Raw genomic sequence first — 20,128 nt, forward strand, 5'->3', positions numbered from 1 at the left:
TTTTCAGCATCTTCGAGTGTATCTTTGAGCCATGGAGGTCTTTTCCTTGAGGTAGTGGGTTCACAAGGAGGTGAATCAAGAGGATCCATTGGACCATCAACATTGGGCATAGGTTAATTCATCGAAGGTTCCTCTTGCTTTTCAACAACATCATCATCCTTTCTTAAGATGGGGAGATCTTTGGCTTTCCCGATGGCAGTGTCTTCATCAAAGGTAACATCTCTACTTACTTCTACCTTTCTTTGACCAGGTACATAAATTCTATATGCCTCTGAATTTTCATTGTATCCAACGAATACACCTTTCTTCCCAGAAGCTTCCAACTTATTCCTTTTATCTTTATGCACATGAAAATACACAAGACAGCCAAATATTCTAAAATGAGAAATATCAAGTTTCTTACCAGTGAAAACTTCTTCAGGTGTTTTCAAATCCAAGGCTTGATGAGGGCTCCTATTTTGAACATATACAACAGTGTTAGCATCTTCTCCCCACAAAAATTTCAATAGACCTTGATCATAAATCATGGCGTGGGTGGCTTCCATAATAGTTGGATTCTTTCTTTCAGCAACAACATTTTACTCTAGAGTATATGGTGTTATCACTCCGTAATTTCCTAAGGTTGTAAGAAAAATCCAGATGTAACCACATAACCACTTGTAAGCTTAGAAGCTAGCCCCTCTAAACTCAGAGAAGGATCTCTCTATTGGATTTAGATTTGTTGCTTTGAGATTTTATGCTACTTATTAGGTTCAAAGTTCGGTTTTTTCAAATGTTTGGTTGAAATTGCATGGAAAGGTCATTGGGCAATGGAGTCGAAAAATATTAGGGTGATCAGATACAAAAATAATAGAACAAATTGTAACAGGGCAAGGTAGATAGGCTATTGGATCTTTGGAGCTTCGGTGGAATGAAAGGCAGGAAAAGATTGAGATTCAATTAAACATAAGAGCATTTTAGAATGAATTATATATTTAATCTCAGTTTGAAAACATAGATATTGTTTATAAGCCAGAGCAGAGTGTAATTAAACAAGATCAACCCTTAATTTTCTTTAAACAATACAGATAGGAAAAACATATGGAAAAACAGAGAAACAACAATTACGCAAGAGGAAAAACATCACAAATTTGCTTGACACATGAATCCTGGAACGACTTTCTGTATTAATGAAATAATCACTTTAGCTCAGTACACAGCTTTACATCAAAGATCTTCTTTCTCGGTACAAGTTCCAACCCTTGTTCCAGCTTTATTACAATATATCTATAGACTTTATGCTAAACTAATATCAAATTCCAAAAAGGAACTAATTACAAAATAATATCTAACAATTTTTCTGCAAAAAAGCTGAGTAATAGACTAAAAATAACATTATTAACTAGAAATCTGCAGGAAATATGGAACTGCTGGAAAATCTTCAGCTTTCAAATCTGGAAATTGGTTTTTAAATGCTAATTCTCTGCCTTGGAATCTGGAAAGGTTGAAGTTGTCTTCACAAAACCTGCTAGCTGCCCTCGCAAATCTGATTAACTCTGCCACCTAAATCAACTAGTTGTCCCTTTCAGTTCTATTTCCGTTGTTTTTTGCCTTTCATATCTTTTGAAAACTTCATTATTGTCACAAAATATTTGGGGAACAAAATATATTTTGAATAATATTTTCCAAATATTTTGATTAAACCTGCAAATGAATTTCATAACTAAATTTCAACATATTTGTTTGAATGATTTAATAAACCAACTTGTTTTGAAATTCATGTGTTGTTTTGCCTTCTCATGGATTTCCAAAACTATGTGTTGATTTTCCTTCCCATGGATTTTTAGAAACCATGTGTTGTTTTGCATGGTTGGTAAAGTATTTTTACTTTCCCCTTTTACTTTCACCTGCAACTTCATTTTACACCTGTAAATTAATTTCACCTACCCCAGTAAATTCATTTCACTTGCCCCACTAAATTCAAATTCACATGTGACTGTAAATTCATTTCACCTGTACCTGTAAATTTATTTTACACCTTAGCCTCATTTACCTTAGCCTCCCATTTGTAAAACTCATTTACATGAGTGTCATTTTTTCTCAGCCTCCTATTCGTAAAAATCATTTCATAAATGTATGAAATATTTCCTTTATATACTTTCCTGCCACTTTTATAAATGTATTTCCGCCACAATTTAAATGAATAGGAATAATGGTATTTCGGGGAGGGGGGTAGGTAGTAAGTGGTTTAAGAGGAGGGGGTCTGAAATTAACAAGAAGATAACAGTGGTAAAAAGCGATAAAATGAAAAACCTCTTTTCGAACCCAGCCACCCCCCCACCTTGATTAAATGTCGAATGGGCTGGGGGGATCCGAACTCCGAAATATATCAATAACCATTGATTTAACTTTGCACATATCTCGAGGCATGAAAGATTAGGGTGATTTAATATTTAAGTGCAGGGTGGGGACATAAAGGTGATTTGACTTTTTGATTTTGACTTTGGCTGACGCATGAAATTAAATGTGGTTCTAATGTTTTAGAAATTAGGTTACAAAGTTATTTTTGAATTAATTTTAATAATTCAAATAAATAATTTCACACTTAGGCCTTTCTCTTTGTTTTGTGGTTTTGAGTAGACTTCAACTTCCTCTATCTTTTGATCGGAAAGTCAGTTTGAATTACCAGATATACCATTGAAAAGCTGCTTCTGAGCACTTTCCCATGAAAACACCTACAACATGATCTACCCTGGAATTTATATCCAAAAACTCTCCCAAACATTCAGACTTGTCTTGACCACAATGCTTCAAGAACTAAATGGTTCCTTGGACAAACAAATCTTTAGGATATGACACCTACTGATTCATAGGCTAAACTTTACCAACAGATTCCCAAAATAAATAACCAGATAATCATCAATTGATCACTATAAATTATAGAACCCTAACATATGGAACAATTGTCTTCCTCTTAATACCAGTCTCTCTACTGATGTCATTGAATTCATTAGATTCATATTCAGTTCCATTGTCAGTCCTCAACATCTGTGATCTTTTAGAATCTACACTCGAATATTCCACAGTTTTCATTTTTGCTTTGTCAACATTTCGAGTCTAGACCAAGACTCATCATCAGGACTTGATTTACAAAGGAGAGAGACAGTAGAGATAAATAGGGTTAAAGTTGAGATGTTAATTCAAATCATTAGGCTGGTCAGCTCACATGGCTGGTCGGCTCACATACTTGACATCTCAACCTTAACCCTATTATCTCTATTGTCTCTCTCCTTTGTAAATCAAGTCCTGATGATGAGTCTTGGTCTAAACTCAAAACGTCAACAAAGTAAAAATGAAAACTGTGGAATATCTGAGTGTAGATTCTAAAAAACCTAAACACAGAAATCTACAATCCATTATCTTTGATCTTCTTCCTCGTTTGATTCTCCACCAATGCTTTGAAAGAACGGAACCATTTGAAGACTTCATCCTTCCTCTTCAAGAAATAAATCCCTATTTTGCGTGAGAAGTCATCCACAAAAATTGCATACAGTGTTCCACATGGACGCGTCCCCCAGGGTCGGGTGCACGCACCCCTCGCACCCATGCACCCGGGACGGGGGGACGTCTGGGGAAACGTTCCCCACGTCCCCTTTTTGGGGAGACGCGGGGAGATGAAGGGGGGACGTTTCCCCAGTGTGGGGGACGCGACTCCCCAAAAGGGGGATGCCTGGGCGTCCCACCTCAATATGGGCTATGCGTCCCCCCTTAAATTTGCTTGTAAACAATGATTTATAACAGGGAAAACCTAGTATCTGACCATATTTCCCTACTAATGCTATGCAATTCATGGTAATGTTAAATTCTTAAAGTAAAAGTGACATTCTCCTTTATCTTTCATTTTCATCCTTTTACTTAAATTTTTGACATTACCATGAAATGACTCAGGATGTTTGAGAGTGGTTCCGACCTCATTGGATTTCATATGGAGAAAGTAGAATTTTAGATCTCACTCAAAATCCAGCAGACTTAACAGTTTTTCAGGAATTCAGGATTCGATGGATTGCACTGTTTCCATTGCCTTTTGTCATGTACAATGGTATGGAATTTGTATTTAATGAAGAGCACCAAGTCCTCTTTGTACTTTAGAGTGACTTTTAGACCCATCACTCCATTGTTTTTGAGTTTTAGTTATATCAATTTACTATTCCAGTATTCAGATTTCAGTGTCTATTATAGTCTATTTTGCTTAGTACTAATTAGATTCTAGAATGATGAATTCTGAATTCTGAATTCTAATTTTAAATCAATTTAGAATCTAGAATTATGAATGATGAATTTAATTTTTAAATCAATGTAGATTCTAGAATGGTGAATAATGAATAATAAATATGGATTGGAGTATTTCATTATTGAATCTCGTGGTCTATGGATGAATCATGTATGTATTAGTAAGGATGATGAGTATGGATCAATGTATTTCATTATTTAATTCAATTATATATGTATCATTGTATTTATGCTTTCATTATTGAATATGAATTTGAAATATATATATATATATATATATATATATATATATATATATATATATAAAAAAGGAAAAAATATATATACCCCGACGTCCCCCCACCCCCCTAAATTTTCCTAAAATTTGAGGGTACTCCCACACGTCCCCCTTGTGCGTCTCCCCTCACCCGCGTCTTCCCATCCCGGAGTCTTGGTGGAACATTGATTGCATAGTATGAGTATCCTCCTAATGAAGTTACGGGTAAGATACCAAATTAATCAAAATGGATCAATTGAAGAATATCAGTTGTTTTTCTTTCACTAAAAGGGAATGGTCCCTTTGTATGTTTCTCAAATGCACAACCTTGACAAACTCCTTCATGGTTCATATGGAACTCGTGCATTCCTATGACCATATTCCTTACCCTAGGTAAGCCTTTGTAATGTAAGTGGGCAAATCTTCGGTGCCATAACTCACAATGAATAGAGGTATCACTTGATAATGCTCCCAAAAGACTTCCACCAACTTGATAAAGACCATCAACCCTAAATCCAAGAGTGAAAGCATCTTTGAAGTTTTATTGCAATACAAGTACCTTTCCGTCAATGAAAGTTACCTTGAAGCCTTTGTCTTCCATCGCAAAAAGACACCAAATTCTTCTTCAAATCAGACACATACAAGACTTCCTGAAAATGTATGGTTTGACATTAGTTCAAGTGAAGAGTGACAATTCCTATCCCTTTTACGGAGTAGGTGGCATTATCTCCAAGAATAATCTTTAGATTACTTTTCCTCTCAACTAGATTTGAGAGGACCTCCTTATATCCAGTGACATGCCTTGAGGCTCCACTATCAATTAACCAATGATCCAAAGTATCCGAAGTATCCGAAGGAGAGGCAGTAGATAGAGCAGAAATAAGATAGAACTCATCTTGTTTTTTTCTATAACATTATTTTTATCATACCTGGCATTCCTTGTCATCTTAGGAGGTCGATTATTTCCTTCTCGGGCAACGAGAGCATTCCCTTTTCCCTTATTGTTGTACCTGTTCTTTCTTTGATTGTTATTTCTTTTGTAATTGTTGTTGTTGTTGTTGTCATCCCTTGTAGGATTTTTTTGTGAGGACACTCTCTAGCATAGTGGTCAAACTTATTGCAATTGTAGCATCTTCCTTTGCCACTTTTTTTGAATCCCTTCTGAGATCCTTGACCCTGTCACCTTGAATCGTTCTTCCTTTTAGCATGTGCAGAGAAAGCGGTAGGTTCATTTCCATTGCGGGACTTATCTCTCTCCATCATCTTTGTTTCTTCTTGAGTGCATCTAGCCAATGGCTCATCAAAACCGAGTATCATGTAATTATTGAGAATGGTGGTGACAAATGTATCCCAAGGCCTTGGAAGACCTCCAAGAGCAATGAGAGTGAGTTCCCCATCAGCAGTAACTTCTCCAATAGATAGTAGGTCACTCTTCACTTGAGTTATTCTCATAAAATAGGATTGGATAGACTCCCCTTTATCCATCTTGATGTTGATTTTTGGTAACATCGGATGTGCTCTAGCCATGAAAACTGGTGGAGAGGCTAATGCACATGAGATCTCCAAGACCCAGAAATCGTTTGGAGAATCCACCCAGATGAAGAGATATTAAAATAATTAATATTTTTAATGAGTTCCTAAGTCTAAACTTAGGAAAATTAAAATATTAATGTGTATTAATATAATATGGGTGAGAAAGTTCTAAATAACGAGGATCAAGCCAAATCTAATCTTAGTTGTTGATTAGGGACTTAATCGCAGTCATTGAATCGTCAACAGGAAAAATATAAGAGGAGGCTTGAGGGTCAGTTGGAGATACACCAAGAGAGATCAAGAATTCGATGTTCTGAGGTTGGGTTTGCTGAGGAAATAGAATTAAAGATCAGTTGCAGTGAGGGGCAGTTTAGTAAGGGATTTCGATCCAAGGCTGAAGAATACATATCAGAGAGGCAGTAAAGTGCCGGAAGAGTCAACACAGAGCCTAGGAGGGCTGACGCAGAGGCTGAGGAGGCCAGCGCAGAGGACACAGAAGCCAAAGAGGCAGATGCAGAGGACGCAGGGGCTGACATAGAAAGCTGCAGAGGCTAACACAGGCAGCGCAGAGGCCTGTAGAGGTTGATGCTGGGCTGAAGAGGCTGCGTTGAGGAGGTTCTATGGGGCAGACTGGGAGCGGATCAGCCGGGAGAGGGTGACGCAGTTCCAGAGGACTACTTGCAGCAGCCTTTGTTATCCAGCACAAGGAACAGTTGGAGGCACTGTGGGGTTGATTTGCCGATATATCTGTCTCCGGAGAGAAGCAATATTGCCAAGGATATTCTCTGAAGGGTGAGCCATTTATGGCACCCTAGTTGTATTCAAGAATCTGCTTAATAACAAAACCCTCATATATGTTGCACCGGTTTTCCCAAATTGGGTTTTTCTGGGGACGATTGTCTAAAAATAACGGTGTCCCTTGTGTTGTCTCAGTTTATTTCAGTTGTTGATCTGTATATTTTTGAAGGCTGCAATTGTGTTTACTTCGATGTTTATGTTAATAAATAACTTGTTAATGTAAAGAACAAGTAGGAGATAGTAAACCAGATATTTCAGTAGGGGTTTCTGATGTGTTAGATTCAGAAACTTTCACATTTGATATCCTTCAACTTGTTCTTGAGAAAGAGGATTTGATTTGAATCGTTCACTTTGAAGATCCCAACCAACTTATCATACATTTCCTTGGAAGTTCCCAGATCAAAAATATAGGCAACCAAATGCTTTTGAATGGAGTCAATTATAATTTCCTTAGCTTTAACCTCACCTTTTCTATACTTCCTTCTAGGAGAAGTAGGTGCATTTGAAGAGGCTTCAGCACTTTCCCTTGCACCTAGTCCAATACTTCATGCTCCTTCAAGGTCAAATCAAAAGTCATCTTCGAGGCATGATAATTTGACTTGTCATTGAGCTTATCCTCAATCTTGAAATATGAAGTAGCAGCCATGGAGACTAGTCCTTGTCAACAAAAATCTTGGTCATTGCTTTTCTCTTCCTTGGGCTTGTCCTCACCCTGCCTCTGATGCCATGTTAATTTTAGATAACAATGGTATGTTCTATGCATGCAACAATTACTTCAATGTCTTTTTATTAGCCCAATGACAATTCCACTTTAATTTTCAATAGCAATCACATAAACCATTAGTTCACATTGACAATAACTGTAGATAGAACACAAACAGTGAATGCAGAAGACAAGTCAAGACAAGAGAACACCAACATTTGGCTAAGGCTAGGGAAAAACCCAAGATGGGGAAAACTCTTAATCAATTCTTCTTATTACCAAATATCAAATATTCAGTAGAGAGAGAATCCAATAATGTACAATGATGATGAAGTCAAAGTCAAGCCTTTGACTGTCAAACAGTCGACAAAAACCCAACCAACAGTTGTCCAAAAGAGAAGCAGAGAACCAACCAAATGCTGCCAAGAGTCACCTATGAAATGCCTTTTAAGTCTGAATTTCATACTGTTATAAGTCTCTGAAACTCAATCAACTGTTGCAGAGTTGACCTGCAGTCAATGCAGTTCAACAGGGATGGTCCGACCTGTGAAGAGATGCCCAGAATCTCAGTCATTGTGCCCAGGAGCTCGGTCAAAAAAGTCTTCCAAAACAGCCTTGCTGAACTCGGTCATACAGTGAGAGAAAGTGGTCAGTCAACTAGAGTCAATGGAGAGAGAGAATGGTGGTCAAAACCCTTCACACATGCCTCAGAAAATCGTCTACTTCTGCCTCAGAAAATTCATCTTCCTCTGCCTTAGAAAATTCATCTTCTTCTGCCTCAGATCCCAGCTTATTGTGATGAGATGATGTGATGTGTAATGTGCCAAATGAGGTGAACAAATAGCCCTATTTATAGTTGTTGGAGTGGGGTGAAGAGACATGTCTTTTCATCCATGAGCCGACATGAAGAGGAGCCAACTTGAGCCAACCTGAAAATGAAGCATTTGTAGGAAGACAAAAATTCCAAAATTCCCAATGATGAATGATGCCATCAAGAGCTCTTCAAGGGTGAAGGTTATCATCAAGAGGAGCCTTCCAAATGAGGGAATTGATCCCCAGTTGCTAACTTTAACACTTCTAGAGTAATCCAAATATTTAACATTCTCTTTACGAGAAAAGTGTTTACACCAAGACCTATCGATTCCATCTGCAACTGCACCAAACTTGCTATCTGCAAATCAATTCTGGATGCAGTCCCAGAATCAACCACTGTCACTCACAACACTGCCAATCATGCTATCGTAGCATCTCATTCATCCAATGAATAATGAGCATCTGTGAATATGAAGAAGTATCTCTCCAACAGAAAAAACAACATTCCAAACTCCATCATTCTGCAAGTCAGTGTCACAATCCAATATCAACAAGCACCGCATCATGAACTCTCTAGGACATCCTGCAAAGACAATCACATCTCCATACAAGATCAAGTCAATCTTGGAATATAAAGCTCGTGGTATAATCATCAAACTATGCAAGGTCATCATTAACCTGTCAACATGAGAATCCCTCTCATGTATATTTAAAACCCTTTGGCAAATGAACCAACCAGAACGAGGTACAAACACAGATAGAGTACCGTAGAGTACCTAAAACTTAGAGAACAAAGTCAAAAAAGAAAGCGGATATCTCAAAAAAAGCCCACTATAAGTACAAACAGAAGTGGACTCTAAGATAGTCTGTGAAAGAGGAGGATAAGTCACCATTACCAACACCCTTAGGTCCAGAAATGGCAATGTCCACCCCAAGAGCTTGTCTAATAATGCTCTGATGACTGTAGAAACTGGTGCTGAAGTGCAAGTTTGAACCCAGGGCAGAACCCGTCCTAGCATCCAAGGCTAGATGACTCCAGATATTAGCTAAGGAGTTCTTCAGTGTTCTCAAGTTGGCCTTGTCTAAGTTTAACGAAGCTTAAGTTATATGTTAGCCTCTAATAGAAGTACATACATATTATTCAAGAATCCATTTATTTTGTTCGAGGCACATCGCACTTGATTTTAAGAAGTAATTTTCGATTTTTTCATTCTTAAATGTCAGATGCTACAGCCATAATGAATCACAATAATAGAACTGTGGAACTTAAATACATATTCTTTAACATCCTCCAGCATAGACCTTTGATACAGCGGCATACAATATTGAATGGCCAGAAGAATAAAACCAGGCATAGAGTTACATACTAAAAAACAGAGAGAATGTAGGCAAATTTATTTTCTAGCAATTTGCCTGTAGATAGCATATCCTTACTATTCTGTTGCAAATGAAACTAAAATTTACAATGGATAGTTATGCATTTACAAAATTCATTTAGAATCAACTTCATCTCATGGTTTTCTTCATTTGCAGGAACTGGACCTATTTTCTTTCATTAGCTATTTTGTGCTCAAACCGAAAGTAAGGAAGTGACGTTGATGATAATTGGATATAAGAAACTGTTAGAGATGAGGGCATTTTACCTGCACTAGAACCATCCAATGATGAACCTCCGTGATCAACTTTCCCAGAAGACTTTTGAGTGCAGCTCTCCAGTAGAAAAGGCATAACCATATTACAAAACTCTGGCTTACCAAAGGCCTTGATTATCTAGAAATAATTTAGCCAATAAATTACAGTTAGGATGTTGTAGTAATGATTTAAAAAAACCTACAACTACAAGAGAATCTGATCAGAACTTTAGTGTACTATTGAGAAAGAAAATTGTTCTGCACAGAATTCAAGGGGAATAAGCATCATTGAATATAGTACATTTACAACATACTTCAAGAAACACTATAAAATATTTGTAGAAATATCGACAGGTTAGAATTCACCAAGGCTGTTGGGAGTGGTGTTACTGAATAATCTAGCACCTTAGTGCAAAGCCTCACTAAGAACTCTATATTAACGGAAACAATGGTATCAGCCACAACTCTCACCTTTGTAATTGTTCCCCTATTGTTCTATGGATGAAGCTCCATCCCTTGAGGTACCTAAGGAAGAGGCGGGTGAAACCCAAACCGACCCAAACAATGATCTCACAGCTACGCCAGATGAGCCGGTTATATCACTACATGCCTTGGCTGCAATTTCTTCGCCCCAGACTCTCAAAATCCGAGGTTTTATTAAACATCGGCCAGTAGTGTTATTGATTGATAATGGCAGCGCTCATAACCTTCTCCATAAGAGAGTTACGGTCGTTGTTCATTGATTTGTACGGGCGGTATCTAATTTCCAAGCCCTTATCGCTGATGGGGGGACCATGAAATGTGAAGGACGTTGTCAAAATATTAAGCTTCAGATGGGAGATTACTACCTAAAAACCCACATGTTTTCCACTGAAATGGGTGGTTGTGACATTGTCCATGGCGCTAAATGGCATTGCACATTGGGCCTTATCACAATGGATTTCCAGGAGTTATATATGCGCTGTAAGCAGAACAACCACACTCATACACTGAGGGGACTCCAGGAAGGTTGTCCTACTATAATCAGCTCACATCGAATGGAGAAGCTTTTAAAAAAGGACCATCATGGAGTAGTCACCCAATTTAATGCCATCCAGGCCATTAAATCCACTACTCGTATTCATCCCAAGATGCAACAGGTACTAGATCACCACCAACGGGTCTTTGACAAACCTAAAGAGTTTCCACCCTCTAGGGGTGAACATGATCATAGCATCCCTTTGGTCCGGGTGCCCAGCGTTAAATGTCTGCCCATATCGATATCATTTTCCCCAAAAGAATGAAATTGAAAAAATCATCAAGGAACTCCTTGAAGTTGGTGTTATCCGTCCCAGCACCAACCCTTATTCATCTCCAGTGGTCATGGTTCTAAAGAAAGATGGAGAATGGCGCATGTGTCCTGACTTTCAGGCCCTTAACAAGCTCACTATCAAGGACAAATTTCCTATTCTAGTTGTTGATGATCTGCTTGATGAACTACATGGTGCTAAATTCTTTACCAAGCTAGAACTCTGATTGAGCTATCACCAAATACACGTGAAGGAAGTGGACATCCCCAAGACAGCCTTCCGAACTCATGAAGTCCATTATGAATTCCCGGTCATGCCATTTGGTCTCTATAATGCTCCATCCACTTTTCAAAGCCTCATGAACCACCTTCTGAAACCATATCTCAGAAAATTTGTCTTGGTCTTCTTCGATGACATTCTCATCTACAACATAACATGGGACAAACATCTTCAGCATGTTGACCAAATATTGCAATTGCTCCAAGATCACAAATTATTTGTCAAATTATCGAAGTGCTCCTTTGGCATGGAAGAAGTAGAGTATTTAGGACACACTGTGGGTCGTGACAAAGTGAGAGTTGATCCGAAAAAGATTCAGGCAATGGAAGATTGGCCCCAACCAAATACTTTGAAGAGTTTGAGTGGATTCTTAGGTCTCACAGGCGACTATCACAAATTTGTCTGCAATTATGACGCATTGCCAGACCCCTCACTAATCTTCTCAAGAAAAAATCATTTCTCTAGATTGGCGCAACTTAGCAAGCCTTCTTAGATCTCAAACAAGCCATGTGCTCCACTCCAGTATTGGCCTTACCAGAGTTCACCAAATCTTTTGTGATTGAATGTGATGCTTCAGGTATGGGTATTGGCGCAGTATTAATGCAAGAAGGTAAACCATTGGCTTTCACTAGTCAACAACTCAGTGGAAAACATCTGGGTCAATCTACATATGAGAAAGAAATGATGGCCATCTTACATGCTGTAGACAGCTGGCAACCATACTTATTAGGCAGATGTTCCCCAATCCGAACAAACCATCATAGCCTAAAATATTTTCTAGAGCAACATTTATCGTCGCCACAACAAAATAAATGGCTTGCAAAAATGCTAGGATATGATTATGAGATAATTTACAAGGGGCGTGAAAATGTAGTGGTTGATGACTTATCGCGCCCATTTGAGGATGAGGGCACCCTTCTATAACTCTCTCTACCATACCAAATTGGATTGAAGGGGCCCGCAATGAATGGTTCTCCCACCCCTCTCTATCCCAACTCATTAATAACTTAAGAGCAAATCCTAATTCCTCATAAGACTACACTTGGAAGGATGAGATTCTTCGCTACAAGGACATCCAGGCTTTAAGAAGACTTATGCACGAGCACGTTGTTCTTTCTTTTGGACTGGCGAACGACATTCTTACTTTTGTAGCTAAATGTGATGTATGCCAATGCAACAAAGGGGAAACGATCAAGCTACAGGGAACCTTACAACCATTTCCACTCCTTGCTTCCGTCTCAATGGATGTTTCCATGGATTTCATTACTGGTCTCCCAAAGTTAGGCAACAAATCAGTCATCATGGTGGTTGTTGATAGAGTTTCCAAATATATTTTTGCGCTCTACCACACCCATTTACCGCAGCATTGGTGGCTCAAGTTTTCTTGGACCAAATCTTCAAATTGGATGGTATGCCGACTTCCATTGTGTTTGATCAAGACCCCACTTTCAGCAGCAAATTTTGGCAGGAACTTTTTGTTGGAATTTCTAAGTCTAACTAATAGAAATCCTTCATGTACTTTCTGATTTATTTCTTCCTACTTGTTCTGTTAATTAACAAGTTATTTACCATGTAAATACTGAAAATAAATACAAGTACATGCTCAACACATTACAAATCATCAACTGAAGGAAAGAACAAGCACTCAAGTGACATTGTTGTTTTCGGACTAATGTCCTTGGAAAAACCGAATGCAAGAAAACCGGTGCAGCTATCTGAGGGTTTTATTATTAAGCAGTTCATAATACAATCTAGGTGCCAAACCGGCTCACCCAACAGAGAATCATCTCGGTAGTAGTACCTCTCAGTTGGAGACAGATATTTCGGCTAAAACCCTGGATCAACAATCCCACAGCTCTCAGCTCCAATCTGCACCACAAAATCTCCCAACATCTGCCTCTAGGGACTGCGTCAGCCTCTCTGGCCCAACGTCAGCAAAGTGCCAGCCCAACAAGCCCTGCGTCAACCTCTGGAGGCTCTGCATCAGCCTCTAGAACCTCTGTGTCACCCATGTTGGCACTCTCTGGCACTGGGCAGAGCCTAGCTGCCTCTGCGTGGGCCCTGACTAGCTCTGCGTGGCCTCTAGCTGTCTCTGCATCCCTCTCTCCCAGATTCTGCACTGATGCTCCCAGCACTATCTCTGCCTCTCTGCTTCTGTATTCATTGCCCCTCAGCTACAACTCTGATCACTCCTTTGATTTCCTCAGCAAGCCCTGCCCTTGAAAATCGAATTCTTGATCAACTCAGTGTATTCTCCAAGTGACCCTCAAGCCTCCTCTTATACTTTCCTCGTTAACATATCAACGGCCAAGAAAAAGTCCCTAATCAACGGCTAAGATTAACTCTCGCTTGATCCATGACTTTTGAACCCTTCTAACACAGTTTTATATTAATTCACATTAATATTTTATTTTCCCTAAGTTTAGACTTAGGGACTCCATTAAAAATATTAATTGTTTTAATATTTCCCAAACTGTTTAGAATCTGCCCAAACTGTTTCTGGGTATTGGAGATCTCATGTGCTTTAGCCTCTCCACCAATTTTCGTGGCTAAAGCACATCCGATGCTACGCCAAATCAACACTCCCTCTTAGCGAGGATTGTGCTCCATTAATACTCCTCACTGACCATCACCCTGATCATCTGGCATCGGTCCCTGTGCTGATTCTAGACCTGTTGCCTATCATCCGCATTGCTGCATCATGTATTGCTACCCATGGCCTTGCCACTACCACTACTGCATCCGTACGGCAGCTCCCTCTCATCCTGCTGCATCATGCTGCCCATACCACTGCCACTACTAACTCCTACACTGCAACTCAATTACTAAGAAGTACGTAACTGTTCTCCCAACTCTGACATCTCTATCACGCTAGAGACACTCACGATGCTAAAGCTCCCTCTGTCACTGACAAGTGCTGCTCCCCTCTCTGACCTCTACACTACTATAGCGACTCCATGCATCTCATACCGCTGCCTCACATTGTCCTGGGAATCCTGCACTGTAGCTCCCTCTGTCGCTCCATCTGGATCCGTTTCTACTAACATCCGCCAGTACTGCTACTCCTCTTCGAGGGTCCTGTAGCAACGTATAATCCAAGAGGTTGGGTACCTTGAGGATCCTGCCCCTCATTACCTGTAGCCTGTCTGACTACAGCTCGATGTCTCCCCACTTCCTCTCAAGTGGCGTATGAGCACTCATGGCACAGTCATCATCTGTCTCCACTTCTTTCTTCGCCCTCGCTGGCGTAGTCTTGGTCTTGGAAGCCTCTCCCTTGCTCTTCTTCCTTGGACACTGGCTCGCATAGTGACCCAGTTCCCCACAATGGAAGCATTTGACCTTGGAGAGGTCCTTCTTCTTTCGTTTCTCCTACTTTCCCTCAAATGCCAAGCAGCATCCTCCTCTTCCTACTTCTTGATTCTGACCCCCTTGCCTCTGCTTCTTGCCTTGGTCAACCTTCTGATCTCTTCTCGAAAAAGATCCGCCCACAGTTCCTCCCAATCTGGAAGGGTCAGCCTGCCCAGTATGCTCTGGACAAACACCTCCCAGTCTTCTGAGACTGCGTTCAATGTGGTCCTCACCAACATCTCCTCATCTGGCATGGCCCCTATGGAAGTCAGTTGATCCTAGATCTCCCTCAATCGACCGAGGAAGGTGTCTATCTGTTCTCCCCTCTGCATCTGGTATGACCGCAGCTGATTTTCTAATAGCATCTTCCTGTGCACAGAAGTATGTTGATACAATTTTGTCAGGGCCTCCCACATCTCATTTGTCATATTCTTCTCAGCAATATGTGGTACTACATGGTCCTTGACCCCGTCAAGGATGATGCTCTTGGCCCTTGCCATTGCATCCTTGTACTTTTCCTTCTCAGCTGGGTCAACTAGGATTGCTATCATCTTAAAGGTGAAGTGCTTGAGACGATTCCTGTCTAGAACGAATAAGATCTTCGCCTTTCAGACTATGAAGTTTGAGGCTTCGTCCAGTCTGTCCTAATCTCTTACCCCGTTCACTGCCATTTCGCTACTCCTCTACTTCCCCCCTAGAAGTTCTCGATGTGACTCCCTTTGAGCCTCGATTTCCCTCCTGGAAGCCCCTCTACAAATGTTGAGATGCCCCCACTCCAATCGTTAGTGCAACTGCACCACTAATCTGGATTTATTGGCTAGAAATCCTTGGCATCAACTCCCTCCTCCTTGGTCTTTCCTTGTTAGGTATTGTTCTGACCACAGTACCCCACCAGCTTCACTCCGCAACTTACCCACAGCCTCCTAAGCCCCATCAAATTGAAGGTTAGAGCTTCTAGGCTCTGCACAATCCCAGCACCAGCAAAATCCGCACCTCTTGGCCACGGGCATCAATCCTTCCTAACTAAGAAAAATGACTGAGCATTACATAGGTCGGGTCTGCTCCTCACTGCCACTGCATTGATCCTCTTCCCAGCTCAAACTTGATGACGCAGGCACTACGTCACCCCTTCCTTGCTGCTTCTCTTCTAGGAACAGCTTTTGTCACTCGGGACAGTTGTTTTCTGTTGTTGCTGCTCTGCTCGGTTGATGCCCTCAGTTCTCCTGTGATCTGCAACTATGCTCTGATACCATGCTGGAATTTCTAAGTCTAATTGTTAAAAATCCTTCATGTACATTCTAATTTATTTCTTCCTACTTGTTCTGTTAATTAACAAGTTATTTACCATGTAAATACTGAAAATAAATACAAGTACATGCTCAACACATTACAGATCATCAATTGAAGGAAAGAACAAGCACACAAGTGACACCGTTGTTTTTGGATTAATGTCCCTGGAAAAATCCAATGTGGGAAAACCGATGCATCTATCTGAGGGTTTTATTATTAAGCAGTTTCATACTACAATCTGGGTGCCAAACCGGCTCACCCAACAAAGAATCATCTCAGCAGTGCTACCTCTCAGTCGGAGAAAGATATTACAGCTAAAACCCTGAATCAACAATCCCACAGCGCTCAGCTCCAATCTGCCCCACGAAATCTCCCAGCATCTACCTCTAGGGACTGCGTCAGCCTCTCTGGCCCTATATCAGCCCAACAAGCCCTGCGCCAACCTCTGGAGGCTCTACGTCAGCCTCTAGAGCCTCTGTGTCACCCACGCTAGCAGTCTCTGGCACTGCGCATCTCGTGGCTGCCTCTACATGGGCCCTGACTGGCTCTGCGTGGCCTCTAGTTATCTCTGCGTCCCTCTCTCCCGGCTTCTGCGTTGATGCTCCCGGCACTATCTCTGCCTCTCTGCTTCTATATCCACTGCCCCTCAGCTACAACTCTGATCACTGCTTCAATTTCCTCAGCAAGCCTTGCCCCAAAAAATCAAATTTTTTATCAACTTGATTTTTTCTCCAAGTGACCCTCAAGCCTCCTCTTATACTTTTTCGTTGACAAATCAACGGCTGAGATTAAGTCCCTAATCAATTACTAAAATTAACTCTAGCTTGATCCATGACTTTTGGACCCTTCTAACACAGTTTTATATTAATTCACATTAATATTTTATTTTCCCTAAGTTTAGACTTAGGGACTCCAATAAACATATTAATTATTTTAATATTTCCCAAACTATTTAGAATCTGCCCTAACCATTTCTAGGTATTGGAGATATCATGTGCTTTAGCCTCTCCACCAATTTTTGTGGCCAAAGCACATCTGATGCTACCCCAAATCAACACTTTTCAAGCGCCAGGGCATGCAGCTCCAACTAAGTACAGCGTATCATCCCGAAACAAATGGTCAAACAGAAGCAGTCAACAAATGTTTGGAGACCTATCTAAGGCACTTCACTTCAAACAGGTAGCATCAATGGGTATAGCGGTTGCCTTTAGCTAAATGGTGGTATAATACTAACTATCATGAAGCCACCAAGATGATGCCATATGAGGCAGTGTATGGCCAACTCCCACCTTCACCAGAGCCTTATACCCCTGGACGTTCTGAAGTACAGGCAGTTGATCAACTCCTATGGAATTGTGCTGCCATGATCGCCCATATCAAAGATAATCTACATCAATCTCAGAATATAATGAAGCAATAGGCTGACCAACATCGTCCTGAGCGCTCATTTCAAGTAGGAGACCAGGTATTCTTGCGACCCCAACTGTATAAGAAAACCTCTCTCAATGAAAAGGGCTGCCAGAAACTAGCACCAAAATTCTATGGGCGTTATTAGATACTTCAGCATATAGGAGCAGTCGCTTACAAATTGGCCTTGCCAATTACTTCAAAATCCACCCAATCTTCCATTTATCATGTCTCAATAAAGTGGTAGGGAACAATTGCAAGGTTCAAACAAGTCTGTCGAAACTAGAAGAGGAAGGCTCACTTTGGCTCCGACCAGAATAGATCCTTGATACTCACAAAAGACATCTCCGCGGTCGTGCGATCAAGGAAGTCCTCATCAAGTGGAAAGACGCCTCTCCAGAAGATGAGACATGGGAACTGTCGACCACTACGTGTCAACTACCCATAGCAGTACACCCCCTTTTTTCGAAAAAAGGGATAGCACCTGAACAACGTGTCCGTGCCATTCAACTATCATCATTAGCCCAAACATGTTATGTTGCAAACCCAGTGTGCATGTGTAAATTGTAAATAATCTTAGCAAATCTGTATCATGTATGTAATTGCCTAGGTAAACCTAATCTTCTAATGATGACCTACGTTCCAGAAGGTTTTTTGTCTCACCGACCCATGGTCGGCAGAGTTTTCCTTCAGCCTAACCCCAAAGTCGGAATGGATTTTATCATTAAAATCTTAGCGGACTCCTACTGTACTTTGTTAAGTCTATGTAAAAGTGATTTGGGAATAGTCCTAACTATTTGGTTAGGCTATCCTATTACAAATTGCTTGATCTGCTAGATTATATTTGTGTCGCAAAACTGGGTAGTCTACGAGGGTCTTTGTCAAATGGGTTTTCCCTACTGAGATGTAAAAATGTAAAAATCATGTCTTGGGGGTTAGAAAAATAATTAAACCCCACATAAGTCCTAGGTCCTAGGTAATTTTTTCCGAAGGCTAAGTTCGAGGGTCCAATAAAAATACTAATAATAAAAATACAATAAAATAAAAAATAATAATAAATAATAAAATAATAATAAAAAGTCAAAGTTCTGAGGAAATAAATGCAAAATTTTAATTTTCTAATCAAAATGCATTTAAAATTTCGACGGATGAGATTAAAAGAGATTTTGATCCTCATCGACGATCGAAATCACTTTGACATGGATCACTCGAACTAGCCGTTGGGAAATTTACCTTTAAATAGCGTGTCAGGGGTCATTTGAGATCATTCAATCTTAGAGTCGTGTGCTAAAGAAAGCTCTCTTGTAGTCATTTTTCATGTGCAATAAAGAAAGACTTTGGGGTTGAAATCTTGCTGGTGTTACTCTTCTGGAAATGTCGTAAGATGTTTTATTTCTATGCATGATTCTAATTTTAGCCATTGATAATAGCTTTATGAAGAGTGATTTTAAACACAGGTATCTGGTTTAGTCGCTAGGGTTTGAATGGTAGTTAAATTTCTGAATATGATGGCAGGTATCTCCATTACATTTGGATTTTAGTATTGTTTTCTCCTTCTTCGTTAATGGTTGCAGTAAGTTGTGCAGGAAAATCTAGATTTCGAAGATCAATGGGCATTTCGGGAAATTCTCGGTTGAACCAGCCAACTCCCGAGAAAGCAATTTCTAAAGAGCCCAACCAGTTTTGATCCTGGGCTTATCATTTGAATTTTTCTTGTGAATGCATGAAGGGTTTTTCTGAAGCATCTCATGTTAAATTTAAAATTCTGAAAATATATTTGTGGCATACTGACAAATCTGGCTATTTAAGAGCCTACAGCCTATGAATATTTTAATTATTTAGCTAGGGTTTTTTAAGGTTTCATTACTATTTTGTTTCTGGGTGTCGTTTTTTGTTATTGCAGGTTGCAGGTCAGAAGAAAACATTTTGTCCGAAGCCAGATCTAGGCCCTGAAGGGTAAGATCTGGCCTCAGGATTAGCTCTAGCAGGAATATTTGCTTCAAAACCAGCTTTTTGCAAGTGTACAGTTCTGCTGCTTGGGGTTTCATTGTGTTTTTGGAAAAAAAAATGAAATTTTTTTAAGCAGGTTGTGTAAAATTCCCACGCTGCAAAATCTCGCGGCATCCATTATTTCTGCCTATGTTGGCCATCTCACTCCATTCCGCAGCCAGCAATCTTCCACGTATTCATCATCTGCTACCAAAAAACCTGCGCAGCCATACTCTTCGCTCTACCTACCCACGTGTTTCTCCCTTCCTCGCTACTTAACCTGGCTCATCTATGCGTGATCTCCACAGCTCCAGATCTGCGTCTAATCACCCTCACGCAGATTGCAACTCCTCTCATCGCTGCTCTTCGAAACCCTTGCTACGTCGTTGCCTGCGTGTTGCTACTCCAACGCCCTCAGCCCACATCCATCCTACGCATCACCTTCCTTCAGTTGCCATCGAAATTGTACATCCAAGCTTCCCTTCTCTGGCTTTCCCTGCACTCGCAGTCACCTTCGCTAGAA

The 20,128-nt window shown here is 40.3% G+C and overlaps 1 protein-coding gene across 1 annotated transcript in view; it reads right to left on the bottom strand.

Moving 5' to 3' along the window:
• The window catches only part of LOC149233914 (ARM repeat superfamily protein), a 524,198-nt gene that overhangs the window by 109,116 nt on the left and 394,954 nt on the right, over positions 1-20,128 (bottom strand). The window contains exon 30 of the mRNA XM_089371682.1: positions 10,016-10,142. Within this exon, the coding sequence (XP_089227808.1) occupies positions 10,016-10,142 (127 nt within the window). The remainder of the gene's footprint in view (positions 1-10,015; positions 10,143-20,128) is intronic.

The sequence above is a fragment of the Pinus tabuliformis genome, chromosome 8 (assembly GCF_031772625.1).
Source record: "Pinus tabuliformis cultivar Carrire ecotype Pingquan chromosome 8, CPIR1, whole genome shotgun sequence".
Lineage (NCBI taxonomy): Eukaryota > Viridiplantae > Streptophyta > Pinopsida > Pinales > Pinaceae > Pinus > Pinus tabuliformis.